We start from the raw sequence: 26,015 nt of genomic DNA, 5'->3' as shown, positions 1-26,015 counted from the left end.
TTCCTACTCCCCCCCTTCTACGCCGCAAGCTGGCCCTCGCGTTGCCTTGTGGGCGTTGTAGTCGTGTGGAACGGCACTACAGGTCCCAGGAGCCCATGCGGCTTGCAGGTTGGTTCCGGCAACGCCTGGTGTGTGTGGTCACCGCGGGGAACGTTTCCGTCTCGCAGGCACTTCCGGCAAGGCAGCGGAGCCCACTCTAAAGTCCCCGAGGGGTGGGGGGGAGGTAGGTACCGGGCTGTGTGTGCCCCCTTTTCGGAGGAGGGGGGGACGAGGCGCTCGGTGCCCACGGCTCGGGCAGGGTCACTAGTGTGTTTGTGTAGGGCCTGCTGATTCCCTCGCGGCTGCGCTGCGCTCGGGGCGTAGGGCGCCTTGGAGAATCCGGGCCCCGCCTGAGGGTCACGCTCAGAGGGGCTGTGGGTCTCCAGTGGGGCGGGGCAGGCCACGCTGTGGAGGAGGGGCTGGCCATGCCCAGGGCCTGGGCTCCTAGGGCTGGGGGCGGGCGTCTCCCCCCGGCAGAGAGCAGCAGGCGGAGGTCAGCCCGTGCAGGTGCACAGCCGGACCCGAGCCCGGGGAGGCTGCCCTTCGGCCCTGTCGCCAGGCTTCGCTCTGCCCCCGCCGCGTGCCGGAGGCTAAGGGTGTAGTGCTTCTGGCTGGCGCTGTTCCGCACCCGTCTCCCCTTTGGGCCACCTCTAAGGGGGCCCGATTTTCGGACGGAGTAGTTTCTGAATGGCAGGCTGAGCATCCTCCCTCACTTGGAAAAAAAAAGTCTTGGTCTGAGTGCATCTCTTGTGTGCCCTTGGCATGGAATGTTTGGAAACGGGGCCTTGGTTTGATTTACTAGTTTGTAAACTATTTTCAGGACCTAATGATAGGAGCAGCTTCTCTTTTGTAGTTGGTTTGGTTTGGGTTTGCGGGTGGGGGTGGTTGTTTTTTGTAACGCCAATCTTCTAGCAGTGTGTATGAGAAGCCGAAAGTGAAACTGACCTATTTGTTATTCCAGTTTAATAAGTGGCAAAAAAAAGCAAACAACGTGAATGATTAGTTGCTTTTTCAGTTTAATAATGGAAGAGGAACATAAGGAAAACTTAAAACAGGCGAATTTATGACCTTCCAAAGTGTCTACAAGCAGTATCTGTAACTCATGCTTGGTTGATTTCCCCTCCTCCAGCATGACAGTATCAGGGTCAAGCTTTTGTGTTGCTTCTGTATTACAGGAAATAAGTTCACCTGAAGAAGATCTCTGTGTGGCTTGAAAACTTGTCTCTTGCCATCAGAAATTGGTCCAATAAAAGATTCCCTTCTTGTGTCAGCTTCACAATTTACTTGGTGGGCTGGGGTAATATTGAGATTAGTGTTACATAATGGTTTTTCTTAAATATCTGTTCTATTTTACTTTCTAGCTGCACCTGATTAAATCTCAGAGATAGCAACAGTAGCTTTATGTTCAAATTCCAGAGACTGAATAGGTAGAGAGAACTTGATCTAGAAACTGGTGTATATTGTCACCTTCTCCATGTTCATTGCTGGGATTACATTGCATCCATGATGATAATCTGTTGCTTTACTAAATAAAGGTGTGGGATCTTTGCCGATTTATACTTTATGCAGTCACTTTAATTTGACTATGTACAGAAATTGGAGCCCACCCTAAGATGGCTTTCTTGTGTAAGGGATAGATAGAGGTAAACATAGTTCACTTTTAAAACATCTGCCTCTTGACTGTGAGGTGTTAATCTCACATTGGTGTTCACCATTTCAGAATAATGTATTTATTGGAATGGGAGTAAATTGCAAAACTGGTGAGATTCAGATCAGTTTTTTAATTAAGTAGACTGTAGGGATGAGTAACCAGTTACCCAATAAGCATCACCTTTACTGGGTGATCCTTACCGGTAACTGCTTAACCAGTGGCCCAGCTGGGCTAGAGCAACCACCTGCCCACAAGATCCTGGTTAAATAGAACGTTTAACATTCTTTTTAACTGGTTAACTTTTTAACCAGGATTTTACATCCCTAGAAAACCAGTGGTTTGAGTTCCAGGGACAGATATTCATGTTTCCTTTAAATGGTTTGCACAATCTAAATGGTGGCAGTCAGTCATATTCAAAACAATAAAGTGTACCTGATTTCCGATATGCAGTTACATTTTTATTGTAAGTGAACACAGTTATATTTATAAATGCTTCTATGTTTTCTATATAAGTATAACATTTTTGGAGACATGTCTCAATAATGACTGTAAGGATATAAATTACCTGATTTTAGTTGGTTTTGCCAAGCACATAAAACTTTATTGAAATAGCTTATTGTCACATAGCTTAAGTGTAGCCATAAGTGGAGGATCTTTACTTTTGGAAAGTTTTTGCATAAACCAGTTTTGAAACTTTAATGGGGTATTTCACTTTCTGAAAACATTCTTTTAGTTCCCTGATCAATGAAACTGCTCAGTGTGTGAGGCAGGGTAGGTGAGAATCTATACAAATAAATGCTTATTCCTTCTTTTATTTTATTTTCACTCAGATTAGCAAAAATTTAATTACAGTGGCTGAATTTGTCTTGGACTCATGTTTGGTAAAATCATTCAATGTTGTTCCAGTGAATGCAACAACATTTACTCTAACTAAACTAAATTTTCATTCAAAAATAACAGGTCCTTCAAAAGTGCATTGATCAGGAGGTTTGCTGCAATTTTTCCTGAAATGAAGAAAAATTTAGTATAGTGGCTTATATTTTGTCCAGAGTTGGTTAATCATTTACAAACCTGAGTACAGTTTAGTTACTCATAAAGTTGAAACATGATTAAAACAAACCAATGTTATTTTTCATCAAATCACAAACATTGCCACCTTGCCTTCACTTGGTGGCTGAATCAAGCTCCTCCTGATAGGAAATTTCTGATTACAAAGATAAAAGCCAAGCTTCCTGATTCTATGGATGGAGGATAGGGTCTACTCAGGACAAATGTTTTTTCTCTAGTTGAGTTTAAGCCAGTGACAGTAGAAATGTTGGGGGTTATTGTTCCTCAACCTGACCTCTTTTGAATTTTTTTTTCTATCTAGAGAATTTGAGGAACCAATTAGTGCTTCCCATAGTGAGGGTAGGATGGTGACTTTTCTGAGGAAATTTATTACTCAGCCTCTGCTCAAGAAATCAACACTTGACATTGGAAATCTGCTAAATTATTGTCTGATGTCTATCTTCAATTTTTGGAAAATTGTAGTGATTCAATTTTGAGTACCTTGATATCTTAGATGATCTTGACCTGAAACTACACTGATGATATTGATTGACCTCCTGCTGGTAATAGATGGGGATTAATGCATGATAACTTTTTCTATAGTTGATCATGAGTTGATGAGATATAGCCTCATTTTTTTTACTGAAATTTTCTAAAAAGTTATGCTAGGCAACTGCCTTTCCATACCCAATGGCACTATCATACAGGTTATAGAACACTGGAGTTCTGTCTTCCCACTTGGGAAGATTATTGAGGAGAGGTGTGGTATGTGGTGGTGATCAGTAAACTGATTTCTGCTGCTTAGCCTTATGTTTGTGGGTATGGATGAAAATAAGATGCTGAAGTTCAATCTGGATAAGACAAAAAGCAATGCTGGTAATTAGAGGGGAGCAGTTACAAGACAAAGTCTCTTTTTATTGAGGATTGATATATTCTATTTGTTAGTAGATATTGCAAAATGGAGTTGGTAGATACTTGACTAATGAGTAACAGTGTCTAGGAAGAAATTACAGCCCCTTCCCCCCCCCCCCCCATCTTTGCTAAGTTGTGAGAGGGCCAATTTGTTGGGATGTAGCCTAGGGATGTAAGGGACTAATCAACTATCTGATAAGCATAAGCAGTCAGTTGATTAGTGACTCTTTAGTTGCTCCCTCCTTCCCTCCCTGCACTGCATCTATCAGAGGCAGCAAGGGGGGTGGGGAGCAGGAGCTGGCTTAAAAGCCAGTTTCCCCTCAGCACCGTCTCCATGGCAGGGGAGACAGAGCCATGGCGGGGGACTGGGTGTAAGCTGATTCCCGGCTTGTGCCCAGTCCTAGAGCTGTGTCTTTGCTTTTTAAATATCTTAAGAGCTGGCTGGCTCTTAATGCATTTAATAGACTGAAGCACAGCTTGAGGAACCAGGCACAAGCCCGGAATCAGCCTACTGGCTCTCAAATCATTTAAAAGGCAGAGCTGCAGCAGGGTTAGCTCCCGGTGCTAGGAGCTAACTCTGCTCTGGCTCTGCAGTTTCCTTTGCTTATCGTCTAGTCCAGTGTTTCTCAACTTTTTTATAAAGTATCCCTTTTTAAAAAAAAAAAATTGTAAGTACCCTCAGGGTACAGTTTTTAGACACACACAATTTTTTCTAACATTGCAACACATTTGTTTAAACAACTTAATCACAGCTGGGTGGGAATGACATTTTTGGGTGTAAAAATTCAAAAATAATGAAGTGCTGTAAAATTTAAAACACAAATTAAGTTTTCTCCAAATTTCAGTTGACGTTACCTCTCTTCTCCTCCACCCCCCCACCCCCGACTTCTCTCAAGTACCCCTAAGGGTACTTGTACCAGTGGTTGAGAAGCACTGGACTAGTTGATGGACACTCTATTGACTAATCAAATTGGTTGTTTAAACACAATTTAACATTCCTAATATGGACCATGCCACTGCAGTCCATGCCTTTGTCGCTTTGAGGTTACAGAGTTTTACTACAGAGGGAACACCTTTTTAAGATGTACTGAAAACTGTTAGCTGGCACAGGATGCAGCAACCTGCATCTTAAGTGGTGTATCTTGTATGTAACATGTGATATCAGTGCTTTGTGAGATGCACTGAGTTCTTCCTGGTTTTCGGGTTAATATTTGGTGCTTGTGTTGGAGCTCCTCTGTATGAAAAAGCAGGACCTAGAACAGACTTTTTGTGAAGGGCTTTTGGCTCTGGGGCATACCTTTTTTCCTTCCCTTTCTTTTTAACCCTGAAGTCTGAATAACCTGATTTTGTTCATCTTCAAGATAGCTAGAATTTTGGGGGTGGAAGCAGCACAATAAAACTCCTGGCTTTGGAGTGTGGAATGGATAACCTGCTGGCTTTACTTCTGACTTGATTGAATTTGCCAATAATTAAACATACATCTACAGATTAGAATAGTCTTGTTTGTATAGATGTATGTGTGCTTATGTTTAATAAGGATTTAGTAAGGTCCACTGGGAAAGCAGTGTTCTAAGTTTTGTAAATTCAAAGATAAATGAACCTGAATTGTGTTGGAAATTTAGAATTTTCATGAACTACATGGTAGCTGGGCTTGTAACTAAGACGGGTTCCCCAGGTGTGACAGATTTCACATCCTACCTCATTTCTATTCATAAGAGCTATAGATCAGTGCTCCCTGTAACCTGAGTGCTTGGGAGACCACCCAGGAGCAATTCAAATGCTGCCTACCTGATTAGGAGAGCAGTCATAACCAGCAGCATTTATGTCTACTGGTGGAGTACATCCACATGTGCCTCAGTGCACATAAAATGTATTCTGCACATGGATGGGAAAATTAAAGGGAACAGTGACTGTCACAGATAGTAAATGCACTGTCCTGTGACTCCTCTACCACAGGGGTTCTCAAGCTTCATTGTACCAGAACCCTCTTTTGGCAATCAAAGTTACTACATAAGCCTAGAAAGAAGGACCAAAGCCTGAGCCTGTCCAAGCCCCACTGTCCTGGGTGGCCGAGCCAAAGCCTGATCTGCACCACCTTGTGGAGGATGAAAGCCCAATGGCTTTAGCCCCAAGCAGGGGGTTTGCAACCTGAGCCCCAGAGCAGAATAACAGCTAAGCCAGTTCTGACAATCCCATTAATATGTGATCCCAACTTCTGGTTTGAGAACTGCTGGTCTGCCATACTGGTTCAGATATTCAGCATTCCATCAGTCCATCTTTCTGCAATGGGCCATAGATAAGATTGCATCTTTTTTTTTTTTTTTTAATGTACCATTGAGTCAATACACTTCCACCATCATCACCAGGTGATGAGCTGGAGAGTCAACTTCCTGGAGTAGAGACAATATCCTGTGTGTTTTGCAGTGCCAGGTGTGCGCCTGATTCTCTAACTATCTTGTTCTGACTTCCTTTTCTGGCGCTCGCTCTATCCTAGGTTTTTGTATTGAACGACTCTCATTACTATGCTAAAAACTTAAAAAACAACAAATAGTCTAGTAGCACTTTAAAGATATATGGTCACCTTAAAGACTAACAAAACATGTAGATGGTATCATGACTGTTTGTGGGCAAAACCCACTTCTTCAAATGACTAGCATTACCATTCTAAGCACCTGTCCTTTTAGGTAGGCAAATTTAGATTCTTTGGTGGTTCTTTTTTGGGATGGGTTTTTATTTTAGGGAGCCTGGGATTACTGGTTTAAATGTAATTGTGGAAAAACTTTTATCAAGAAAGTCTTGCAGCATACCCTGAGCATGGTCACTGTCTGCGTTAGTCTAATATTCTCTGGAAGTTTGTTCATCAGCTAAATTCCCTTAATTGGATGCCTTATTTTCTGTTCACCTGCTTGATTCTGTACATTGTGAACTGCAATGTTGTAGACAAATGCAGCTGGTTGCACATGAACAAAGGAGTCTCTACTGTAGCTGAAATCTGGTCCATTAACAACTTTAAAAGGTAGAAGCCAGCAAAAGCAGAGTAAGTCAGTAGAGGGACTGAGATACAGGTTTGAATACAGATTGGAGTTTAAGCTAATAGTTTTCATTGTTATGGGTCGCAACGCAATGCTGGGTCATGGAAAGTCAGGCACTGGGTTGCTTTGCTGTAGGCTGATGAGGTGACCAGCCGTGATGCTAAGGCCAGCCTTCTGAAAGCAAGCAGCCGCAGGTCCAGCTCATAGGTGAAGGCAAGTAGCCCACTCTCACAAGATTAAAAAAGCAAGTCAAGCCTACTTCAAAACAAGCCCAAAATGAACTCCTTCCATTTTTGCTCAGCAATGCCTGGTGCCAAACCAGGAACTGGCCAATCGGAATGTGGAGCCAAAGCTTTGGGCAGGGCTGCTGCTGGCCACTTGCAAAGTGCAGTGTGGTCCACTATGCCTGCCTTACCATCCCACTGCATCAAGGACTAGGACATGCTGGGTGTATCCCTGTGCCCCAATAATCCTCTGTGCCAGCCCTTAGCCTCCCCACCCCGCCCAGAAACCTCTCCTGCACTCCAAACACCTCATCTCCAGCCCCATCCCATAGCCTGCATTCCCCGGACAGAGCCTACATTCTCTGTACCCCATCCCCATGTCCCAGCCTAGAGTCCCTGTCCACAATTTAACTTCTTTGCCCCATCCCCTCGCCTTGCATCCCAAACCCCTCATCGCTGGCCCCACTCCAGAGCCCACACCTCCAAGTAAAGCCTCATCCCTGTGGCTCCACCTTGTAGCCTGCACTCGTCCAGTCAAATGATATAATTCATAGGCATCAACAATTTTCTTCAAGGAGTTATGAGAAAAAAAAAGTTTGAAAACCACTGATTTAAGCTTTGGAGAGGCAGACATTTAGCGCCTTTATACTGTTTTCATAGTGAGCTTTCGTGTCTTGAAATTGCACTCTTTGTATCCTGTTCATCCTCTACATGTGTGTTGAGGGTCTCTTTCTTTAAATATAACTGATGTCCACCATTACCCCATACACTCTGTATCAGAGCTGGGCAGTAATTTTTGATGGGGAAGGGGGGCATTCCAAGACTTTGGAAAGAGGTTAAGGGCTGCATTTCTCTCTGGAGGGGGTTTGGGGTTTGTGACAGAGGGTATGTTCAGAAGGCAGCTTCATGTAGGGGGTTGGGATGCAAGAGAGGGTGTAGGATCTGAGAAGGAGTTTGGGTGAAGTAATAGGTTGTGAGCTGAGGCAGGAGATTGGTGTGCAGGATCCGGGAGGGTGTAGGAGTGATTTTTTTTTTTTACCTGGGAGGGGCATATAGAAGGGAGTGCAGGCTCTGGGGGAGAATTGTGACCTGGGAGGGGATGTGTGCACAGAAGGTTTGGGTGGTGATCTAGGGCAGGAGGGGATGACATCCTAGGGCAGGAAGTTAGGATTGGCTGGGGTGCAAGAGGCAGGCTCTGGATAAGAATAACTTATCTTAGCTCCCAGCCAGCAGTCCAAGACCATCCCTGAGATAGGCTTCTTCCTGCAGCAGCCCCAAGCTGCACAAGGAGGTTCCCTCCATGTGTGGCTCAGGGCAGCGCGTTCCTGGGGGGCAAGAGACTTTGTGTGCTCTCCTGCCCTCCTCCAATCATATCAGGTGGGTGCAGGACCTGGGGGGGGGGTGAGAACTCTCTTACCCCTCCCCCCAGCAGAATCATGCGGCGTCTAGAGGGAACCGCCAGCTGTTTTGAACAGTTGGTGGCTCCCTCTATCTGTCATGCACCTCTGGTGGGGGTGAGGGGAGGAGACTTCACACAACCCCTCACCCCAGGCCAATTGAGGGCACCTTGCTGTTCAAAATAGCTGGCAGCTCTCTCTGGAAGACACGCACCCATGGCAGAGGAGAACCACCAGCTGTTTTGAACAGCTTCAGAGTCAGATCAAATGGCTTGGTGGGTCGGATCCGTCCTATAGATCAGCTCTTGCCCACCCCTGCTCTACATGCATTAGCTATAGAGTACAGATGACACCTTAAGTCTGAGCAATGTAATCTCCATGCAAAAAAATCAGTGGTGAACTAGTTTGAATGCAGACTGCTTGTCAACCTTCCTTGTGTCTCAGGCAGTGTATAACTGCCAGCTTCTGCTTGCCATTTCCCTCAGATCGATTTCTGAGGCCACATCTATACCAATATTCCCTCTAATTTTTTCCATCCATGTACGGATTACATTTTGTTATGTGCACTGATGCAAATGTTGATGTCCACCATCAGTAGAAACACGCTGTAGTCACTTTACTAATCCACTGGGCAGTATTTGAATCTCACCTGGGTGTCCAGGGAACACTGGTCTATACTACAAAGTTTTGTTGTCCTTAGCTATGTTGGTCAAGGTTTGTGAGGAGGGAGAAAAAAACCTCTCCTAAGCTACACAGGTTTGCTGCAAAAACTGTCATGTAGACACAGCTGTGCTGACAAGAGATTCAGCACCTTTTAAGATGATCTCCTAAATATGGTAGTTATTTAATATAACGTTGCATGACCTTGCATTAACAAGATTTTAAACACAAAAATAAGGTGTGCAAAGTTAGCTGATACAGGAGATATACAACAATTCTGTAATGAATAGCATTTGAGATTTTTACTATGATTCTGTAGTCAAGCTTCCTGTGGAACATTAAGATAGAAATGCAACTTATAAGAACTCTGTTTTATCAACATCATATTCTAAAACTGTTAACATGCAGCCCTAATTCACTTTAAAATGGGGTTATCATGGTTGATAGAAGCCAGAAACAAAGGGACAGATTAGTAAGAAAAATAGACTGATCTGTTGACTTGTCTAAACACAGTTAAAGAATTAATTCCCATATTAAATTCTATATTTTAAAAAAACCTTTAATATTTGTTACGTATCTGATGTTTGAATAAAACAGCCTACCATAGATAAATGCTCACATTGGAGTAATATGGTACAGGTATTTATCTTTGTGATGTGGGTTTCTTATGTGAAGTAGATGTGTGAGTACTTTTTTGTTAGTATGATGTTAATATGTAGATCTAGTCAAGCTTGTTGAATTGGGTAGCGTGGAAAAGGTCTAAGTACCAGATTCAATTACTGGAACAATTATTTTCCATTGAGCTAATATAGTTGCTGACACACCCTGAGTCAGAAAGAGATGTACGCTTTCTGTTTATTTAAAGGCAAGATGTGATTCTGAGAACTCAGTTAGTAGGAGGAAGCCTGCAATGATGATTATATCCTATAATCAGTGATTATTAGGAGTCTGTTGAAGACAAGGGAATGAAACTAAATGCATAGGTGTACAGATTAAAATTTGATTATTTTTATTGCTGTTTTTAAACAATTGTACCTCTTTAAATATGTATTTCCACTTCAGGTCTATATTACATACTGAATTGCTTTCAAAGTACGTGTTTTACATATGTGAATTATACTGTTAGTAGAAATCTTATGTTTCTGTTCACTAGAGGTGGTGAGAGTTTCCAATGTGAATCCTATAAGAGAAGAATCAATTTTCTCCTTTTTAGTACTTTTCTTTTAAAAAAAGAAATATCTGAATTTGAGAATTTAAGATAAAGCTGTAGTCTTTTCAGTATTTTTTGTTTATTAAAATAGTCTTGTATGGGCTACAGTGACTTAAAATATTGGGACTTGTGAAGTAGAAATACCATTCATGGAGGAATTCTTTTCTTGAGAGCATAATGTATAGTTTTTTTTTTAATTATCATGTACTATTAGATCTGCTACTTGAAGTCTTTTGTGTATTAACTTTTCATTTGAAAAATTGTGGCAGTAGTTCAGCATTTATAATATGTATTTTCCCCTCCCTCACAGGGCAATTTATTTTTCAAGTCCGTTAAGTATTCTTGCACAACGAGGAAAAAGAAGAAAAACTTCAGTGAATGAGGAGTCTTTGCTTTTATAGCATTTTTCTTGAGAAGTGGAACTTTGAATGAGGATGACAATGGAAGAGATGAAGAATGAAGCAGAGACCACTTCCATGGTTTCCATGCCACTCTATGCTGTTATGTATCCTGTTTTTAATGAGGTATGCCATATCTTCTTGTTTGCATTGTAATGCTCTGCTCTGACACTGAGGCACCTGAAAACAAAAGGCAAGTGGCACACTAACACATGCGGTTCATCTTGATATGCAAGGATGTCCTACCAAGGCCTGAAATCCAACATCTATTGTACTTTGTTTTTATTATTACTATTATTTCTTCACTCTCCTTATTCGTGAAAGATTTTCAGGATTATCTTAAAGATTGCTATGTTCTTGACTGTGTCCATATATCTTGAATATGTTTTTGAACATAATCCAGGGCTCCCAGCCAGGACACCCTGGTCCAGCAACATCCAAGGTCCAGTGTTGCTGGACCAGCGTGTCCCAGTTTTTGAAGGTCCAACCTGTACTAGTGAAATTTTCAGGTGACACAAAAATTGGAGTGATAAATAAGATAGAAACAAAGCAGCTGTATGGACTGACCTGGATTGCTTTGGAAAAGTGGGACAGTTTGAATGTTTGTTTTAATACAGCCAAATGCAAAATCAGATAATCTAGAAACAAAGTACAGTGTCTTGGGGATGGTAGACAACAATCGACTGAGTTCCCAGTGCAATACTGTAGATAAGACGACAAACATGATTCTTGGAGACCTAACAAGGGCAATATTAAGTAGAAATAGGGATGTGAGAGAACCTCTGTATATAGTATTCCGTCCTCTACCATGTCAAATTCTGGAGTCTGCATTTGAAAAAGGATCTAAAAAATTTGGAAGGTGTTCAGAAGTATGCTACAAAAATAGTGTGAACTCAAAAACATGCTTTTTAGTGAGGATTATAAGTAGTCTTTAATTTAGCGAAGGTTATGAAGTGATTTAAATGCAGCCTATAAATATCTATGTGAGAAGGAGAGATTCATTAGTAGGGGAAGTCCTTTAATCTAGCAGAAACAGGCATGATGAGATCTAATAGTTGAAGCTAAACAAATTCAAACTAAAAAAGTACATTTTTAACTTTGAGGTTAATTAATTTTTGTAACAGTTAGAGAACATGATAGATTCTCCAATATCCCAGGTTTACAACATGAAATATATCATTATCTTCCCAGTAAGGACTGGATTCAGCTACGGTGATATACATGAAGTTGTCAAGAAACTTATTTTATCCAAAGTGAATATTGTATTTTATGAAGGACCAATTAAAATATTTTGGGCCTTAAAGTTACATTTTAGATTAAAATTAATTTTACAATATAGAAAAGTAATTCCGAGTTGTGACATCTAGGCCATGGCTCTTCCTACAAATACTGGAAGTAGTTTAGACTGGTTCATGAGTCACTGGGTTTCGGTCAGACTCCCCTTCTGTGTTTGGGTCAAATTCTCTGCCGTTAGGAGCACACAGTGGAGAATCAAAACTACTTTCTTATCCATTCATTGTTTAGTTTTTTAAATTTTATTTTGGGACAACACTGAGCCAATTCTCCCTTTAGTTGTATTTTTCCAAATCTCTGTCCCTCAAATGAGACTGAGGGTCTGTTGTTTGTTCTGTCCTTCTCCACTATGGCAGAGAAGGCCAAACAGGCTCTGAAGAAATTACTGGCTTTTTCTTGTTCTAGTGAAATTCTTGTTTATTAATCATTCTAAACTTTCATTGCAGCTAGAGCGAGTAAATCTATCTGCAGCTCAGACCCTGCGAGCAGCTTTTATTAAGGTGAGAAACTAATAAAGAATTATTAAAAAGTTGTCTCAATCAAAAGAAATATTATGAATAAACATTTGAAGCACAGTTGAAAATAAATATGCTTTCAGTATTATTGCTTTGTTTTCCCTTTCTGCTGTCTTGTTTTAGAAGTTGTATATTTGGTAAGAATCAAGTGTCTATAAGAAGAATAGCCAGCTGCCACTTCTTTGGAAAGACTAGTGGTTTTCTTACTGGATTGGGCTGTCTCAAACTTTTATGATTGATTTTAAAAGTTTGTGTTATACTTAACTCATGGGGTAGAGGGGCTTATTTTGTGTAATTGCTAAATGTACTGATAATACACATCTCCAATTGATATTAAAAAGTCAACTGGTACTTCACATTAAATTGACAGGAGATGGGTAGGATCTGAACAATCTGTTCTTTGCTTAAGATAGACCGACTCCAGTTCCAGTAAATCACTTCAGTGGAAATTCTGCAAGGAGTCTCTTGGTTTCCTTCCTTTTTGTGGGGGGTTCCTCTTCTGCCCCCCGCTCCCTCCCATTTGTCCTCCCTCAATGACAGGCGGTAATCCAACTGTAGGTTAGTCAATTACCTGGAATTAAGATGAAAAGCCACATAGAACGTTAAAACAAATTTATTGGGCAGCAGGGATGAGATTCTGTGCACTGCGTCTAAGCCGGAGTTGACTAGGAACGGGATGGGTCAGAAAGTGAGTCTGCTATGATGCAGGCCTTAGCCTTCTTGCTTTTACAGTGTGGTCTTAGGTTACAGGTCTGTGTAGCGCAGTATGTCTGTATTAGCAAAGTTGTGAGACCTGCGTACAGGAATGGTAAAGCCAGGTTTACAGTGCAGTGTGGATTCTCAAGCCTCGTCTTGTAAATACCAAGACCACATCTCATAGATCCAGGCATAGTATACATTCTACACATTACCCTAAAAGGCTTATTAGCACAGAACTCATAGCCCAGGAGTGTTTTCAGGAAGCTTAATGTGGGCTTTTCTGGTGGGTGCAAAGAGGTCTTCCTGAGTTACAGAAGCCTCTCAAGCTGCCCAGGAGCTTGCAGAGTAAAACTATGCCAACTAATTTTGCAGGTTGAAGTATCTCATTGTCATCTAGTACAAATTATATTCTGCTGAGGTGATATCCTTTGGAGGTAATTATATGGCTGTTTTCTGCTGTTGCTGTGCTGGGATAATCTTCTCCTGGCTGTTTATGGGACTTCGAGGCCTTTTTTTTTTTTTTTTTTTTTTTTTTACAACACTCCAATCCTTTTGCATGGTGTGGATGGGGGAGGTTTTCACTCACTGTATAGTAGGGATGTAATAGAGTAAACTTTTAAATCAGTTAACTGATGAGCATGATCTTTATTAGTTACTGTAACAGTTACACACCAGTTCCCATTCCCGCTCTGGGGAATCTGGCTTCCACCCCACGCTGCTAGTTCTGTATAAGAGCCAGCAGCTGATTCCCCGGCTTGCTACAGTTCTAAGGCGGAGGCACCCTTATAGACTAATTGGATAACTGGTGGAAATCCTATTGACTATTCAACAAATAGTCTAGTAGCACTTTAAAGACTAACAAAACATGTAGATGGTATGAGCTTTCGTGGGCACAGCCCACTTCTTCAGAGTGATACTATCTACATGTTTTATTAGTCTTTAAAGTGCTACCAGACTATTTGTTGTTTTCTGAGTTTATCCTGTACAGACTAACTTGGCTATCCCTATGAAACTATTGACTGTTCAATTAGTTAATCTAAATTTAACATCCCTAATCCTTACTGTATAGTTTTTTTTTTTTAAATTACATGTTGGTGTTTTCTTTATGCTTTCCCACAACAATAGAAAATATCATGCAACTTTGTAATTTTTTTTGACCAAACGTTGATTATTAACATTTTAGACTGATACTCAGTGTTTCATGCTGATTGATAAGAGACAGAACCACAGGAAACTGCCTCTAGGAAAGGAAGGCGTTAGGGAGTAAAGGATGGGATTGTCCTTGATCAGGTATGATCAGGTAACAATTATGTATTTAATAGTAGTGTTGGCCCTTCTACTTTTCCTCAGATACAAAATATTAAAAGACTTATTTTTATTAGCTGTGCTAAATCCATGCGGGAGACAAAGAAACTAAAATCAAAAGATCCACTGAACAGAAATACCTAAAGTCATTGAATGTTTCTTGGGCTTCTGTAATAAAACTAAGCACACTTATTAAAATCCAGTGTAGTATAGATGTTGATCATAGATGGCAATAAACATTTTGAACTAAAAATTTATTGTAATGTCCACAAAATTATTGGTTCAGTACAGTTTAATGTAGGAATATGTATTACAGGCTACCTCAGCTTTTTAAAATGTATTATCTTCTTGAAATTTCTACTCTGCTCTTGGATTTGGTCTTAAATGTGTTAAACTATTTATTAATACAGAAGCATAATTAAATTTGATAGAAGCAGGGATACGTTTCTTAGTTAGCTATAGCAAACTAGATGTAAGATCCTTCTGAACATATATTAAGATTCAGTTTCTGGTGTCCTCCTATCCTGCTGAAGTATAGAAGGGACTGTGGGTGAGTCACATCACTTGCATCTTAAGCGCTTGGTGCCTACATAGACTATAATTAGTACTTGATTTCTGCTCCAAAATACTGATATCTAGTGACCTGAAGATAATTATCGTCAATGAGACAACTTTTATTGCAGTACAGGTTTCATTGTTGCCTTGGTTTGACTTTGTTCAGCTTCTCCCTGGCTGGGTCTGTAGATGTATTCTGGGATTTCCTGATTAAACAGGTATGTATATGGAGAGAGAAAATTGTAGTGGAGGCATTAAAATACAAACTCTTCTGGGCAGGACCGCTTGGTCTTTTCTGTAAATAACTATATATGTTTGTTATGTTAAATAAAACCATAGCAATAAGTAGCCAGATTGATTTGTGTGAAAACAGAAGGGGGTCTTTGAGACAGAGCACGGGCTTAATGTGCAGTGTAGGCATACTCTTAAAGGCATGGAACATGAATAGAATACCATTATGACTACTCGTTAGCAGCACGTATATCATGAAAGTATTACCTCAAAAATGCAAATAAATAGTGAGATACTTCACTTGATATAGAGCTTAGAAAGTGCTCTACTCTACAGAATGTACTGTACTGGTTGTCCACCTGCAGTAACCCTGATTTTTATTCAGGTCTGATATGGCAGCTATATTTTTCAATCTTCTTCATCAGGTGAATTAGTACCTTTAAAAACAAAAAATTGCTGCCAGAAGTCACTAGTTTAGTGCCTAGCCTTTTGCGTTTTAACATGCATTTACTTTTGGTCGGAGCCTCAGCACTACTTCAGCATTCTCTTCTACATTTCCAATGCTCCCGATGTTAGCTTTGTTCTCTATCAGTATTTGAGTGTAGATATTCTGGCAATAAATTTGCTAAGCATCTCAACACCTTCCATCTCAATGCCTTATTCTGTACCTGACCCAGCATTTGTTTTATTTACATAAATAAATTAAAAAATATTTGTTCAATGCTTTCCTCAGTGTCCTTAAAGGCACATTATACTGTTTTTTCTTTGTTTTTTCTTTTTTATTATTTTAAGAAAGGAATCTGAGAGTGGTATAGATGTCCCCCCTTGTCAGTGCACAACAGACCAATGTCAAAAAAGCTAATGACCGTGTTTGTGCTGACTTCTTCTGAGCCCTGATATGCAGGGTGGCCACATAGGTCTGTGGTTGTCACATAAAACTCTGAAGAAATGGGGGAGCATCTTCAGGGTCTCTTGTAGGCATGCTCTGGGACACATGTGCGGGTCCTGTATTGAAGCTGGTCCAGAATGCTTTGAATAGTCAAATCTTCAAAGCTAAAGTCTGTCAGCCAAGCCTACTAAGTACTGCCAGCACTGCCAATGTTGATGCAGACTTGACTTCATTTTGTAAACCTATTAGGATAGCTTCAGTGCCAAAATGCTCTGTCTTCTCATCTGCAAATGTGAGAATTACAACATCACTTCAAGGGTCCCAAAACCACAAAAACCCCAACCCTTAAGATACAAGAGTGAAATGTTGCAAGATGATTCAGAGAAACAATTTTACAGATAAATCATAGTTTTCCATTCCAGTGTAAAATCTTTCCAGTTACTCTTGAGTTTAAACTAAACCCAGACTGGTACATGGGTGCAGAGCTATGAATTGACATTGGAATGGAGTTTTGGACAGACACAGAAATGTCCACTTACTGTCAGTAAAACTTGCTATTGTGAGAATCAGACATGCATGACAAAAATCACACAGTTGAGACATACTATACATGTAAGGCAAAAAATAAGAAGAGGAAGTCATCAGTGAAGTTGAATGGAAAAACTGGTAGATGGATGAGAACATTAAAACCAAATGTGTGACAGGAAAATATGGTAGTTGATTTGTATAGTAATATATATACATACTACTGGTGAGAGAACTAAGTTCAAAATAGAACTAATATTTAACAGTATATAGAAAAGTTTTATTGATTACATGGATAAAAATAGAATTAACATCTTATGCTTACAACAACAATTTAGTGTAAAAATATCTTTGTCACTACTTTAGGGAGTTCTGCTTTCTTTGTGTGCTTTGTTTCTTACGACTGCTCTTGTAAGATGTTTAAATATTATTTTGAAAATACATTAATACAAAAATATAAATCCAAAATAAATTTTAAAACATGAAGAAGGGTGAAATATTGTTTGAAACCTAAGGAATAACATTTTTGTGTTTTGTGCAATTATATGAAAATTTAAATTTTAAGAATTCTTAAGTTTAAATAACATCTTTATAAAAAGGGAATATGCTCTAATAGTAGGTGGTAGAGACTGAAAGAAAGATGAATAGTGGAAAATAAATAAAATGTAAGGAGCAGCAGCAGCCATGGATGAAGACATTTACTGGATTTTGCAGATCTTTGTAACAACTTCAAAGACTGTCTGTCATCTTCTGTTTCTGACACTCTTGGAAGAAACACTGAAGCATTTGAAAAGCTATGAAAAAATAATAGTGATATATAAGAGTCTTGAAAATAAAGTGAAAATCACAATATCTGTAACTTGGCAAAATATGGCTGAAAGGGATTAAATGGAAATATAAAATTTTTTCTCTCTTATGTCAATGTAATTTTAATGTTCTCAATTTATATTTAGAGGATAAAACCAGATTAAAGTGATAGTGAGATGGGTGAAATGACTTACTGGGCAAAATAGCTAATGCAAAAACACTTCAGCAGTTCAGGAAACATGGATGAGATTGTGGGGGAAAAAATGGTTTACAAAGAGGTCTGCCATTAAGAGCATATTCAGCGTCTCTAGTTCCTAATCATTTGATCTTGTATGTACAGATATTGTCCCATTGAAATCTAGCTTTATGCTTTAAAATGTCACTCAAATCCTAAATATTTCTTAATCAAAATGTTCTTTATAATTTTAGGCTGAAAAAGAAAATCCAGGGCTCACACAAGACATCATTATGAAAATTCTGGAGAAGAAAAGTGTAGAAGTTAATTTTACAGAATCTCTCCTCCGTATGGCTGCAGATGATGTAGAAGGTATAGTCTTGGGGAGGGTAGGTGGGAAATGCATGTAAACTCATGTTCTCTGATATTGATAAATGTAAGCTTACCTTTTGATACTTTTGATCAGAGACAAATGTTAGATTAAATCTGAAAATTAGCTTAAAAAAATCTGTCACTTTTCTATTTTATGACAGGTTTCTTCTTGGCATTGGAAGTGCAAGTGAATTTTGTACTTCTTGCTGTATTGCATCCCCTAGTAATGAGCATTTAAAAAATCCTGATTCAGTATTGCAAAAACTCTTATGGGTATTTTATTGAACATAGTAATTCATATTTATTATACTCTGTAATTGTAAAGACATTCACCTCTGCAGTGAAAATGATATAAATTATTAGAAAGTACAGTGCATGTAGTTCACCCTATGTAATATGAAATCTGTCTTTTCCACAGTCAGAAGGCAAAATATTCTTTCGAATATAGTGGTGCTTCCCCCCTCTTCCCCCATAGAACCAGAAATTCACTGTAAGAGGGTTTCATTCCATTTAGTAACTTTTTTACGTAGCATTGGATTAGCACAATGCTGCCATTCCATTCAGTGGATCTTCACTGGATTTTGTTTTTTGTAAAATGTTAAAATAATGAATGTTCTGGGGGTTTGTTTGTTCGTTTGTTGTTTAGATTGAGTGGCTAAGCATAAGGAGAGATGTTGCTTACAGACTATGCTCCTATTGCTATAGAAATTAATTGCACATGTCTACTGATGGTCTGTGTATCACTTTAAAATTGTATTTTAAAAGAACTGATGGACCTTTATATGAATAGCAATATCCACAGTGTCACTGGAAATATACTTGAGGGTAAGTAATAATTTCTTGTAATATTTTTTGCCGATCAGAGTACATGATTGAAAGGCCAGAGCCAGAATTCCAAGACCTAAATGAAAAAGCACGAGCACTTAAACAGATTCTTAGTAAGATTCCCGATGAGATCAATGATAGAGTGAGATTTCTTCAGACAATCAAGTAAGTGCTGCATTCTGTATTTATCTACAGATCAAGCTGGAAGTATTGATGTGGATATTAAATATTATTACGTGTCTTAATGATAGGGTACTTTCAGTACTCCTCTTCAGCTCTTGGCAGTACCGGGCTTCTGTAGAGAAGTGGACCACTCTGTTCAGAGAGCATGACTGATGCTTGGCTCTATGAATTGCCAATTATAAGCAGGGTGGTGGAGAGCGTATTGCATCTCTGTATCATGTGGAAAAAGCATGGGTTGTATTGAGAGATGGTCTACTACTTTCTGCTTGCTGCACTTGTTTTGTGGCTAAATAGGACATTAATTTCTATGATCATGGAAAAAATCAAACTGCAACCAATCTTGCTTATGTAAAAAAAAAAATAGTTCTGTTGTAATGTATGATAAGCATACAGACTGTATATTTTATAGTAGTAAAATTAAAAAATATAGGATTAGGTTGATATAATTGCACGAGTCTAGAAATGTTATCGTGGCATTGATTTGTTCTGTGGCCTTAAAGTCACCCTGTTGTGTGGATAAATTAATTAATATCTCTGAGAGAGAACCATAGTGCTATGTGAAAATGGTTGAATCTATAGTTACACGGTTATCCTAATACAATGTTATTCAACTTGTACATTTAATGTTTTGATTTGCATGCATTTGGATTTTTTTTTTATAATGAGGGTTTTTAATGGGGCAATATTGGCTGGTGACAGATTTTAGAGGGGTTTGTGTAATACATAATGTATAAATCTTAGAACTGAATTTTACTGATTTTGAGGCTTTTCATACATCCTGCAATACAACAGTACACTTGCATGGCTGCCTATAAGGTATCTAAATATCAGTAGTTTCTCTCTCTTCCCTCCCCTCCCCCTATACACCAATACAACTTGATTATAGTATGTGTGTGTGTAGTGGATACTAACGAATGAAGAGGTAAAAAATATTTTAACGCTGATTGGCTTATGAATGCCCATGTTTGTATGGCTCCTTTTAGGTCCTTTTGAGCTACACTGGCTGAAAAATCCCTGGCTTTATTAACAGTATTGGCTTATATATTGGTCAATAATTCTTAATTGCTATGTCCATTATATATGTGGATATGATTTTTTTCCGCAAGTGCTTGTCTTACAGTGTGGTAGTCTTCACTTCTAGAGCTTGAAATTTCAATAAAAGGATTGAGGCAATAGCTTTGCTTTTTAGAAAAGGGTATGTATGGAGAGAAGGAAGATTTGTTTATTTTAACAATACAGCAAGCTTGGGTTTGCTTGAAATTCCCAAGCTAAGGGGAACGGTTATATAACTGAAAACCACTAACATTAAACATAAAACAAAAAGGGTTAGACAAAGATGTCATATCCATGCTAAAACTTAAACTAGACTCATTGGGCTACTTTCAATGAACTTTGGATTCATGATTCTGCACTGATATAGTGATATAAAGTGTCAGCAGTGTCTCAAGCAGGAAATAGCCTGTGGCACTCTTACGAGAAGAGTACCTAGATCTGCATTCTGCTCAGTGATTAGGAAATGGGATTATAAACATTCTGAAATACAGTTTTTAATTTTGGTAAGCCAGAAGTAAACTTGCATCTAAAGTGTAACTTTTGCTATTTTATAGAACAGAGTTTATAAAATTGTGCACAATTTTGTAGAGGTTTGATATAAAGGAAGTGACAAAACAAAGTAACTACTCTGTTCTGACCACTCTTATCCACTAAGAGGGATGCTAGGCGGTCTTGTTTCAAACACAAACATTCAGTATCTAATTCAGCTCTTTAGATCCATCCAGCCCCTTCAATTGGTAGGAATTGTGTGTGCCTATCTGAAAGCACAGTTTGGTTCTTACCAAGTGAGTACCAAAAGCCCTTGGACTTAAAAATGCAGTAGGATCTTTCCAGTTGCCTTGAAATTGCAATGTTGTAACTTGAAACCACATTCTAGTCCATTCCGGGATCAAGTGTCATAAACTCAAAACAGTAATCCTAAATCAAATCAAGGTGTTAAAAGAACTGTAAGTGCCCGTTGACTTAAATTGAACATCGTAAGTCTGACTGCTTACGTATGGTATTATTTAACATAAGTTTCCATATTATTAGCAAATGCTAGCTTTCAGAGTCAAAGTAGCACATTACATTTAATTTGGAGTTAAGTACTATGTAATCTAATTAGTTCTCTGCATTTGGTCTTGATGATGTATCATATTTCTGAAGTATTTTATAGCAATAATTTGTGTCAAATACCATTTTTTCCTAGAAGTGTTTTAAAAGTCAGCATTAAATTAGGCTTATTTAAAATATTATATTCTTTTTATTGTCAAATAGGGACATCGCCAGTGCAATAAAGGAACTTCTTGACACAGTAAATAATGTCTTCAAGAAATATCAGTACCAGAACCGGAGGGTATGTGAATGAAGATTTGCATGTATTACTATTAAACATAAGTATAAAAGATCTTGAATTCTTACAGTGTAAGGGTGAGTGGTACAATTTAGTCACTAACAAGTCAGAAGGAAATGTACCTAAAATAAAAAGAAAACAGATAAAGCAGTATAACAAATGCAAATCTTTCACTAGTTGTATACTTTGTTCTAGTCATTTCTTCCAGTATGCATGGGTTTTTAATATTCGTCAGTGTTGCATTATGTTGTCTCATGGAAATGTCTGACAAGGAAGTTAAACATTATAACCACTAGCCTTTTCATTTCTAAGTGTTTTGAATTCCGGGATTTGCATGTTTTTAGTTCAGTCTTTCTGTTTTTACTCCCTAATCCTTTATAACTTGTTATTGATTAGTTACTCTCAATAATTTGTTCTGTAAAGGCATTGAACGATACTGTTTTATTTAATTGTGGTTTGCATCTTTTTAGGCACTTGAGCACCAAAAGAAAGAGTTTGTAAAATACTCCAAAAGTTTCAGTGATACCCTGAAAACCTATTTTAAAGATGGAAAGTAAGTATACTTTTGAAAGCAGCTTCACAACAATAAATTAGTTTTTTTACTTTTATGTAGAGTAAAATTTCTTGGCCTACATACGGCTGTTGCATTTGTCTATCTTCATTTCTTCATGTGTCTGTAAGGGGAGAATAAACCCATGAATACTTAAAAAAATCAAGACAAAGTAATCAGGTGTGTAATTTGAATATTATGATTCACTTCCTATAGTATATGTAGGTATGAGAACAGGACAACAGTAAGGTAAGCCAACCAAAAATCTGCACAAATATTAAATGTTTATAACTAGTGGTTTGTGAATGGCCGTTTGAATACAGAAGTCTACATTTTTTATGTGCCTTTTAATTTTCAATTTAAAAAAACAGTTCTTTAAGGTTCGTGGGGTGTGTGTGTGTGTGTGTGTGTGTGTGTGTGTGTGTGTGCGCGCGCGCGCGCTTTGGAATCTGTGCCATTGTATTTCATGGTCATTTACTGTTACGTAAGAAGATCTGATTTCATAGTCAAATATATTTCTTGGGGGCAGGCAGACTCTGTAGCCTACTGGTATTAGTTGTCTGTGTCCATGCAGGAGAACCAGATTTAATTTTCCATTCCGTTATGTCAAACTCAACGAAGACTGAAAGCATTATGGAGCCATTGCACCATTATAGAAGGGAAATTATCTTAAACCACAAGTGATCACCTCCCCTGCTTTCTTTGAAATTAATACAGGTTGAACTTCCCAAATCTGGGACTCGCTGATCTGGCAACATCTGTGGTCAGGCAGAGATGTTGCTGGACCAGAGAGCCCTGGAGGCCACGAGCCAGCTGGGGAGCACTGGCTCAGCCAGATGGTGGATGAGGAGCTCCCGCTCTAGCCGGAGAGTCCCTGGCGGCAGTGGGGGCCAGGCAGTCCCTGACCAGGGAACCCCTGGTAGCAGCAGAACTGGCCCCAGTAGTGGGGCCAGTGGTGGCCAGGCAGCCCCGGCTGGGGAACATCATTGGGGCTAGGCGGGGCTCGGGAACTCCTATTGTCGGCAGGACCAGATGGCTGGGAAACCCCCAGCGGCATTGGAGCCAGGCACTGACAGGCATTGTGGGGAAATCCTATCACCAGCCTGTTGATGGTGACTGAAGTTCAGGACCTTGAAGTTTGAGGGTTAAAAGTGTAGTTTCTGAAGTGTAGGATTCTTAATTCTTTACTAGAAATGTGAAGAGCACCAGCAACGTACTAGTCGGACATCAATCAGGAGTTATTAATAAGGGTGTGTCTAAACTGTAAACCTGGAATGATGGTGATTAACTAGTTATTAGACCAAACATGAACACACACTAATAATTTACACTTTTGCAGTGCCTTTCATCTGGTAATCATAAGGCATGGCATAGCCAGTGCTAGAATTTGGAGATCCCAGCTGAGATTTGTATTACTGACTCTGGGATACAAGAAATGATATAATATGCATAACACTGGCCATGGCCCAAAGCAAGACCTTTTAAAAAGGCACCAGAAAAAAGTGCAAGCAAAATTATAACAATCTGATAATTGTTAGGGAGATGAAAAATCCCATCTGTGTTGACCTTGTTCTTGGGTCTTTTTTAAGTTAAAGGTAACTGAGCAATGCTGAAGCAACATAGTATGAGTGCCCTGTTGCATAGGTATAAGGGACAGAATGGCAAATTAATCAACATCCACTCCTGTTACATTCAGCTGTACTTGTGAAGTTCCCACCACATCTTAAAGTTAAAACCTTTAATGACCACAGTTACACTCTTCTCTATCTAGCTTTGAGTTTTTAAACTACATTTGCAGGAGCCAAAATTATTGCAGATCTTACCATTTCTAGTGTTCTTTGCATGGGTAAGGCATGCAGGACTTGTGATCTAGTTATCAGTTGTAAATTGAATGGAGCTGCTATTCTTCAAAACATCTGAACGTGCTTTGCTGGGATGCATGTGCAGTTATCCAGATTTGGTATTACTTTTATGCAAAATTTTTTATTTTGAAGTGGTTTTTATTGGTCTGAAACAGTCTTGATGTTGAAGTATGTTTCTTTTCTTATAACAGGGCAATAAACGTCTTCATAAGTGCCAACCGACTAATTCATCAAACCAACTTGATACTCCAAACCTTCAAAACTGTGGCCTGAAAACTGTATATGTTTGAGAGTTGTACTTTTCAATGGTGGATAGCATACCTTTATATGTAAATTTTAAAGTTTTGACTGTATAAATTATCAGTCCCTCTTGACGGGACCTAATGCAGGATTTCAAATGGGATTATTGCCATCTTACACCATATTTTTGTAAAATGTAGCTTAATCATAATCTCACAATGAAGATTTTGCATCACTCTTTGCTATCATTCTTTTCAGAATTATAAGCCAAAAGAATTTACGCCTTAATGTGTCATTATGTAACATTCCTTATAAGAATTGTAAATATTTGGTGTTCTATTTCTGACATTTTAACTTGAAAATGAGAAACTGCAAGACTATGTATTTAACAATATTGGTGGCAAATATTCAATAAATAGTTTACAACTGTTAGTTTGTCTCTTTGTATTTGAAAAAAAAATGTGTAACCTGTTTCCCTATAATTGAGGAATATACACTAAATGTAAGAAATTGAGAGAAAATTATGGGTGCAGGAAGTGTTAGGTCAAAGGCATTTAAAATCAGTTTTTTAAAGTGAGTCTTCCTGTTTTTCATTTGTCAGAGTGCCAACTTTTTTGAAATGTGTGGTCAGTTAAAGTTTGAGTAAGATATTCAACCACAATAATGTTTTTAAATCACAAAGATGAAAGAATAATGGCAATTTGTGCAGTGGGATTACACTCCTGTTGCTGACAAATTACAGGGGTAATTTGTCAAATCTGGTTTAAATTTCAATTAAAAACTAAAATACATAATGGACATCCTAATGAGCACTTTACATCCCAGCAGTGACATCTAATTGATGATTTTTTAATTGTAGAGGATGTTAGCAAAGAGGACTAGGTACACTGCTAATATTGGTTTAGGAACGAAGGTTGCAAAACACGAATCCATATCACTTCATTTTATTTATTACTATCTTACTGTCAAGTTTGAGCACTGAATTACAATACTTTATATTTGTGTGTCTACACATGTACACACATGGCTGACTTTGTTTAGGAAATGACATTCTGAAATGTATATCCATTATACATGACAATTAGCTTTATATGTATTCTATCCCAGGGAAAAGAAGGGTCTTTAAAACTATCCTGTTTTAGGAAAGAAGTTATTTTCTAACTTGCAAGTAGCACATCATGACATGCAGCCAAATTTTTACTACTTGTAACTCTGTTAATGGTGATCAAGGACACAGATTGTAACTAATATGATTAGGGATTCAGGAGGCCTAGAGATGATATTTGGTGGAAAGTTACATCAGTTATACTGTACTCTGTGGTGAATATTTCAGATGTTCAAATACACTGAACTGCTTGACTCCAACACGGTGACGCTTTAAAGTTTTGCACAGTACAAAACATGAAAGCTTATATTATGAAAATTGTTATCTAAAAACCTCAAGCTCAAAAAGTGGCCTAGGTTCTCCTCTGTATCCCTCTAAGCTGCATAGTAGCACAGCTTCACAGGTGATTAACCAACCCTGCCCAGTCAGTCAGCTCCTTGCACAGAGCCCTGAGCTTTTCTCAGCTGTTAATGAAAGTTACCTAAAAGAATAGTTGAAATGTGTGCTTTTTGCAGTCTTCTATTACAGCAGTTAAAAACACTTCAGAGTAGGTCTTCCTTTAGCAATCTTACTTAAAACTTGCATTCAGAGCAGATACTATATTAAATGTAAAAAATAGCCCAGTAAAAACCGCTAAACAAAATTTTAGAAAATCTGGGACCACTTCTGGTGAAAAGCTTTGATATTTTTAATAGCATATAGGTGGAGTGAAAATGTAGAAGGGCTTAAATTCACTTTTATTTAGCTAAGAATTTAATGAATATTATGTCAAAGTTGCTCACTTGTTTACGCTCAACTCAGAGTAAAAGTGGTGGCAGTCAAGCCCAACAGAGATGGTTACCCTCCACCTCAGATGTTACTGCAGCAGCCATGAAGTCTCCAGAGGAATTATATGGGAGCTCCAGAGCTCAACAAAACTTTGATTTAC

The 26,015-nt window shown here is 38.8% G+C and overlaps 1 protein-coding gene across 1 annotated transcript; it reads left to right on the top strand.

Annotated features, from left to right (window-relative positions):
- Positions 1–86: 86 nt before the first annotated feature.
- Positions 87–24,414, top strand: PDCD10 (programmed cell death 10). Its single transcript, XM_014575817.3, has 8 exons — positions 87–223; positions 10,483–10,696; positions 12,310–12,363; positions 17,819–17,936; positions 18,800–18,926; positions 21,255–21,333; positions 21,801–21,883; positions 23,934–24,414. Exons 2-8 carry the CDS (start codon positions 10,601–10,603, stop codon positions 24,013–24,015), a joined length of 639 nt encoding a protein of 212 aa, XP_014431303.1. The 5' UTR covers positions 87–223; positions 10,483–10,600; the 3' UTR covers positions 24,016–24,414.
- The last annotated feature ends 1,601 nt before the right edge of the window (positions 24,415–26,015 follow it).

Source organism: Pelodiscus sinensis, chromosome 10, assembly GCF_049634645.1.
Source record: "Pelodiscus sinensis isolate JC-2024 chromosome 10, ASM4963464v1, whole genome shotgun sequence".
NCBI classification, from domain to species: Eukaryota; Metazoa; Chordata; order Testudines; family Trionychidae; genus Pelodiscus; species Pelodiscus sinensis.
Note: the sequence above shows the minus strand (reverse complement) of the source record. Positions and strands in the feature narration are given on the sequence as shown.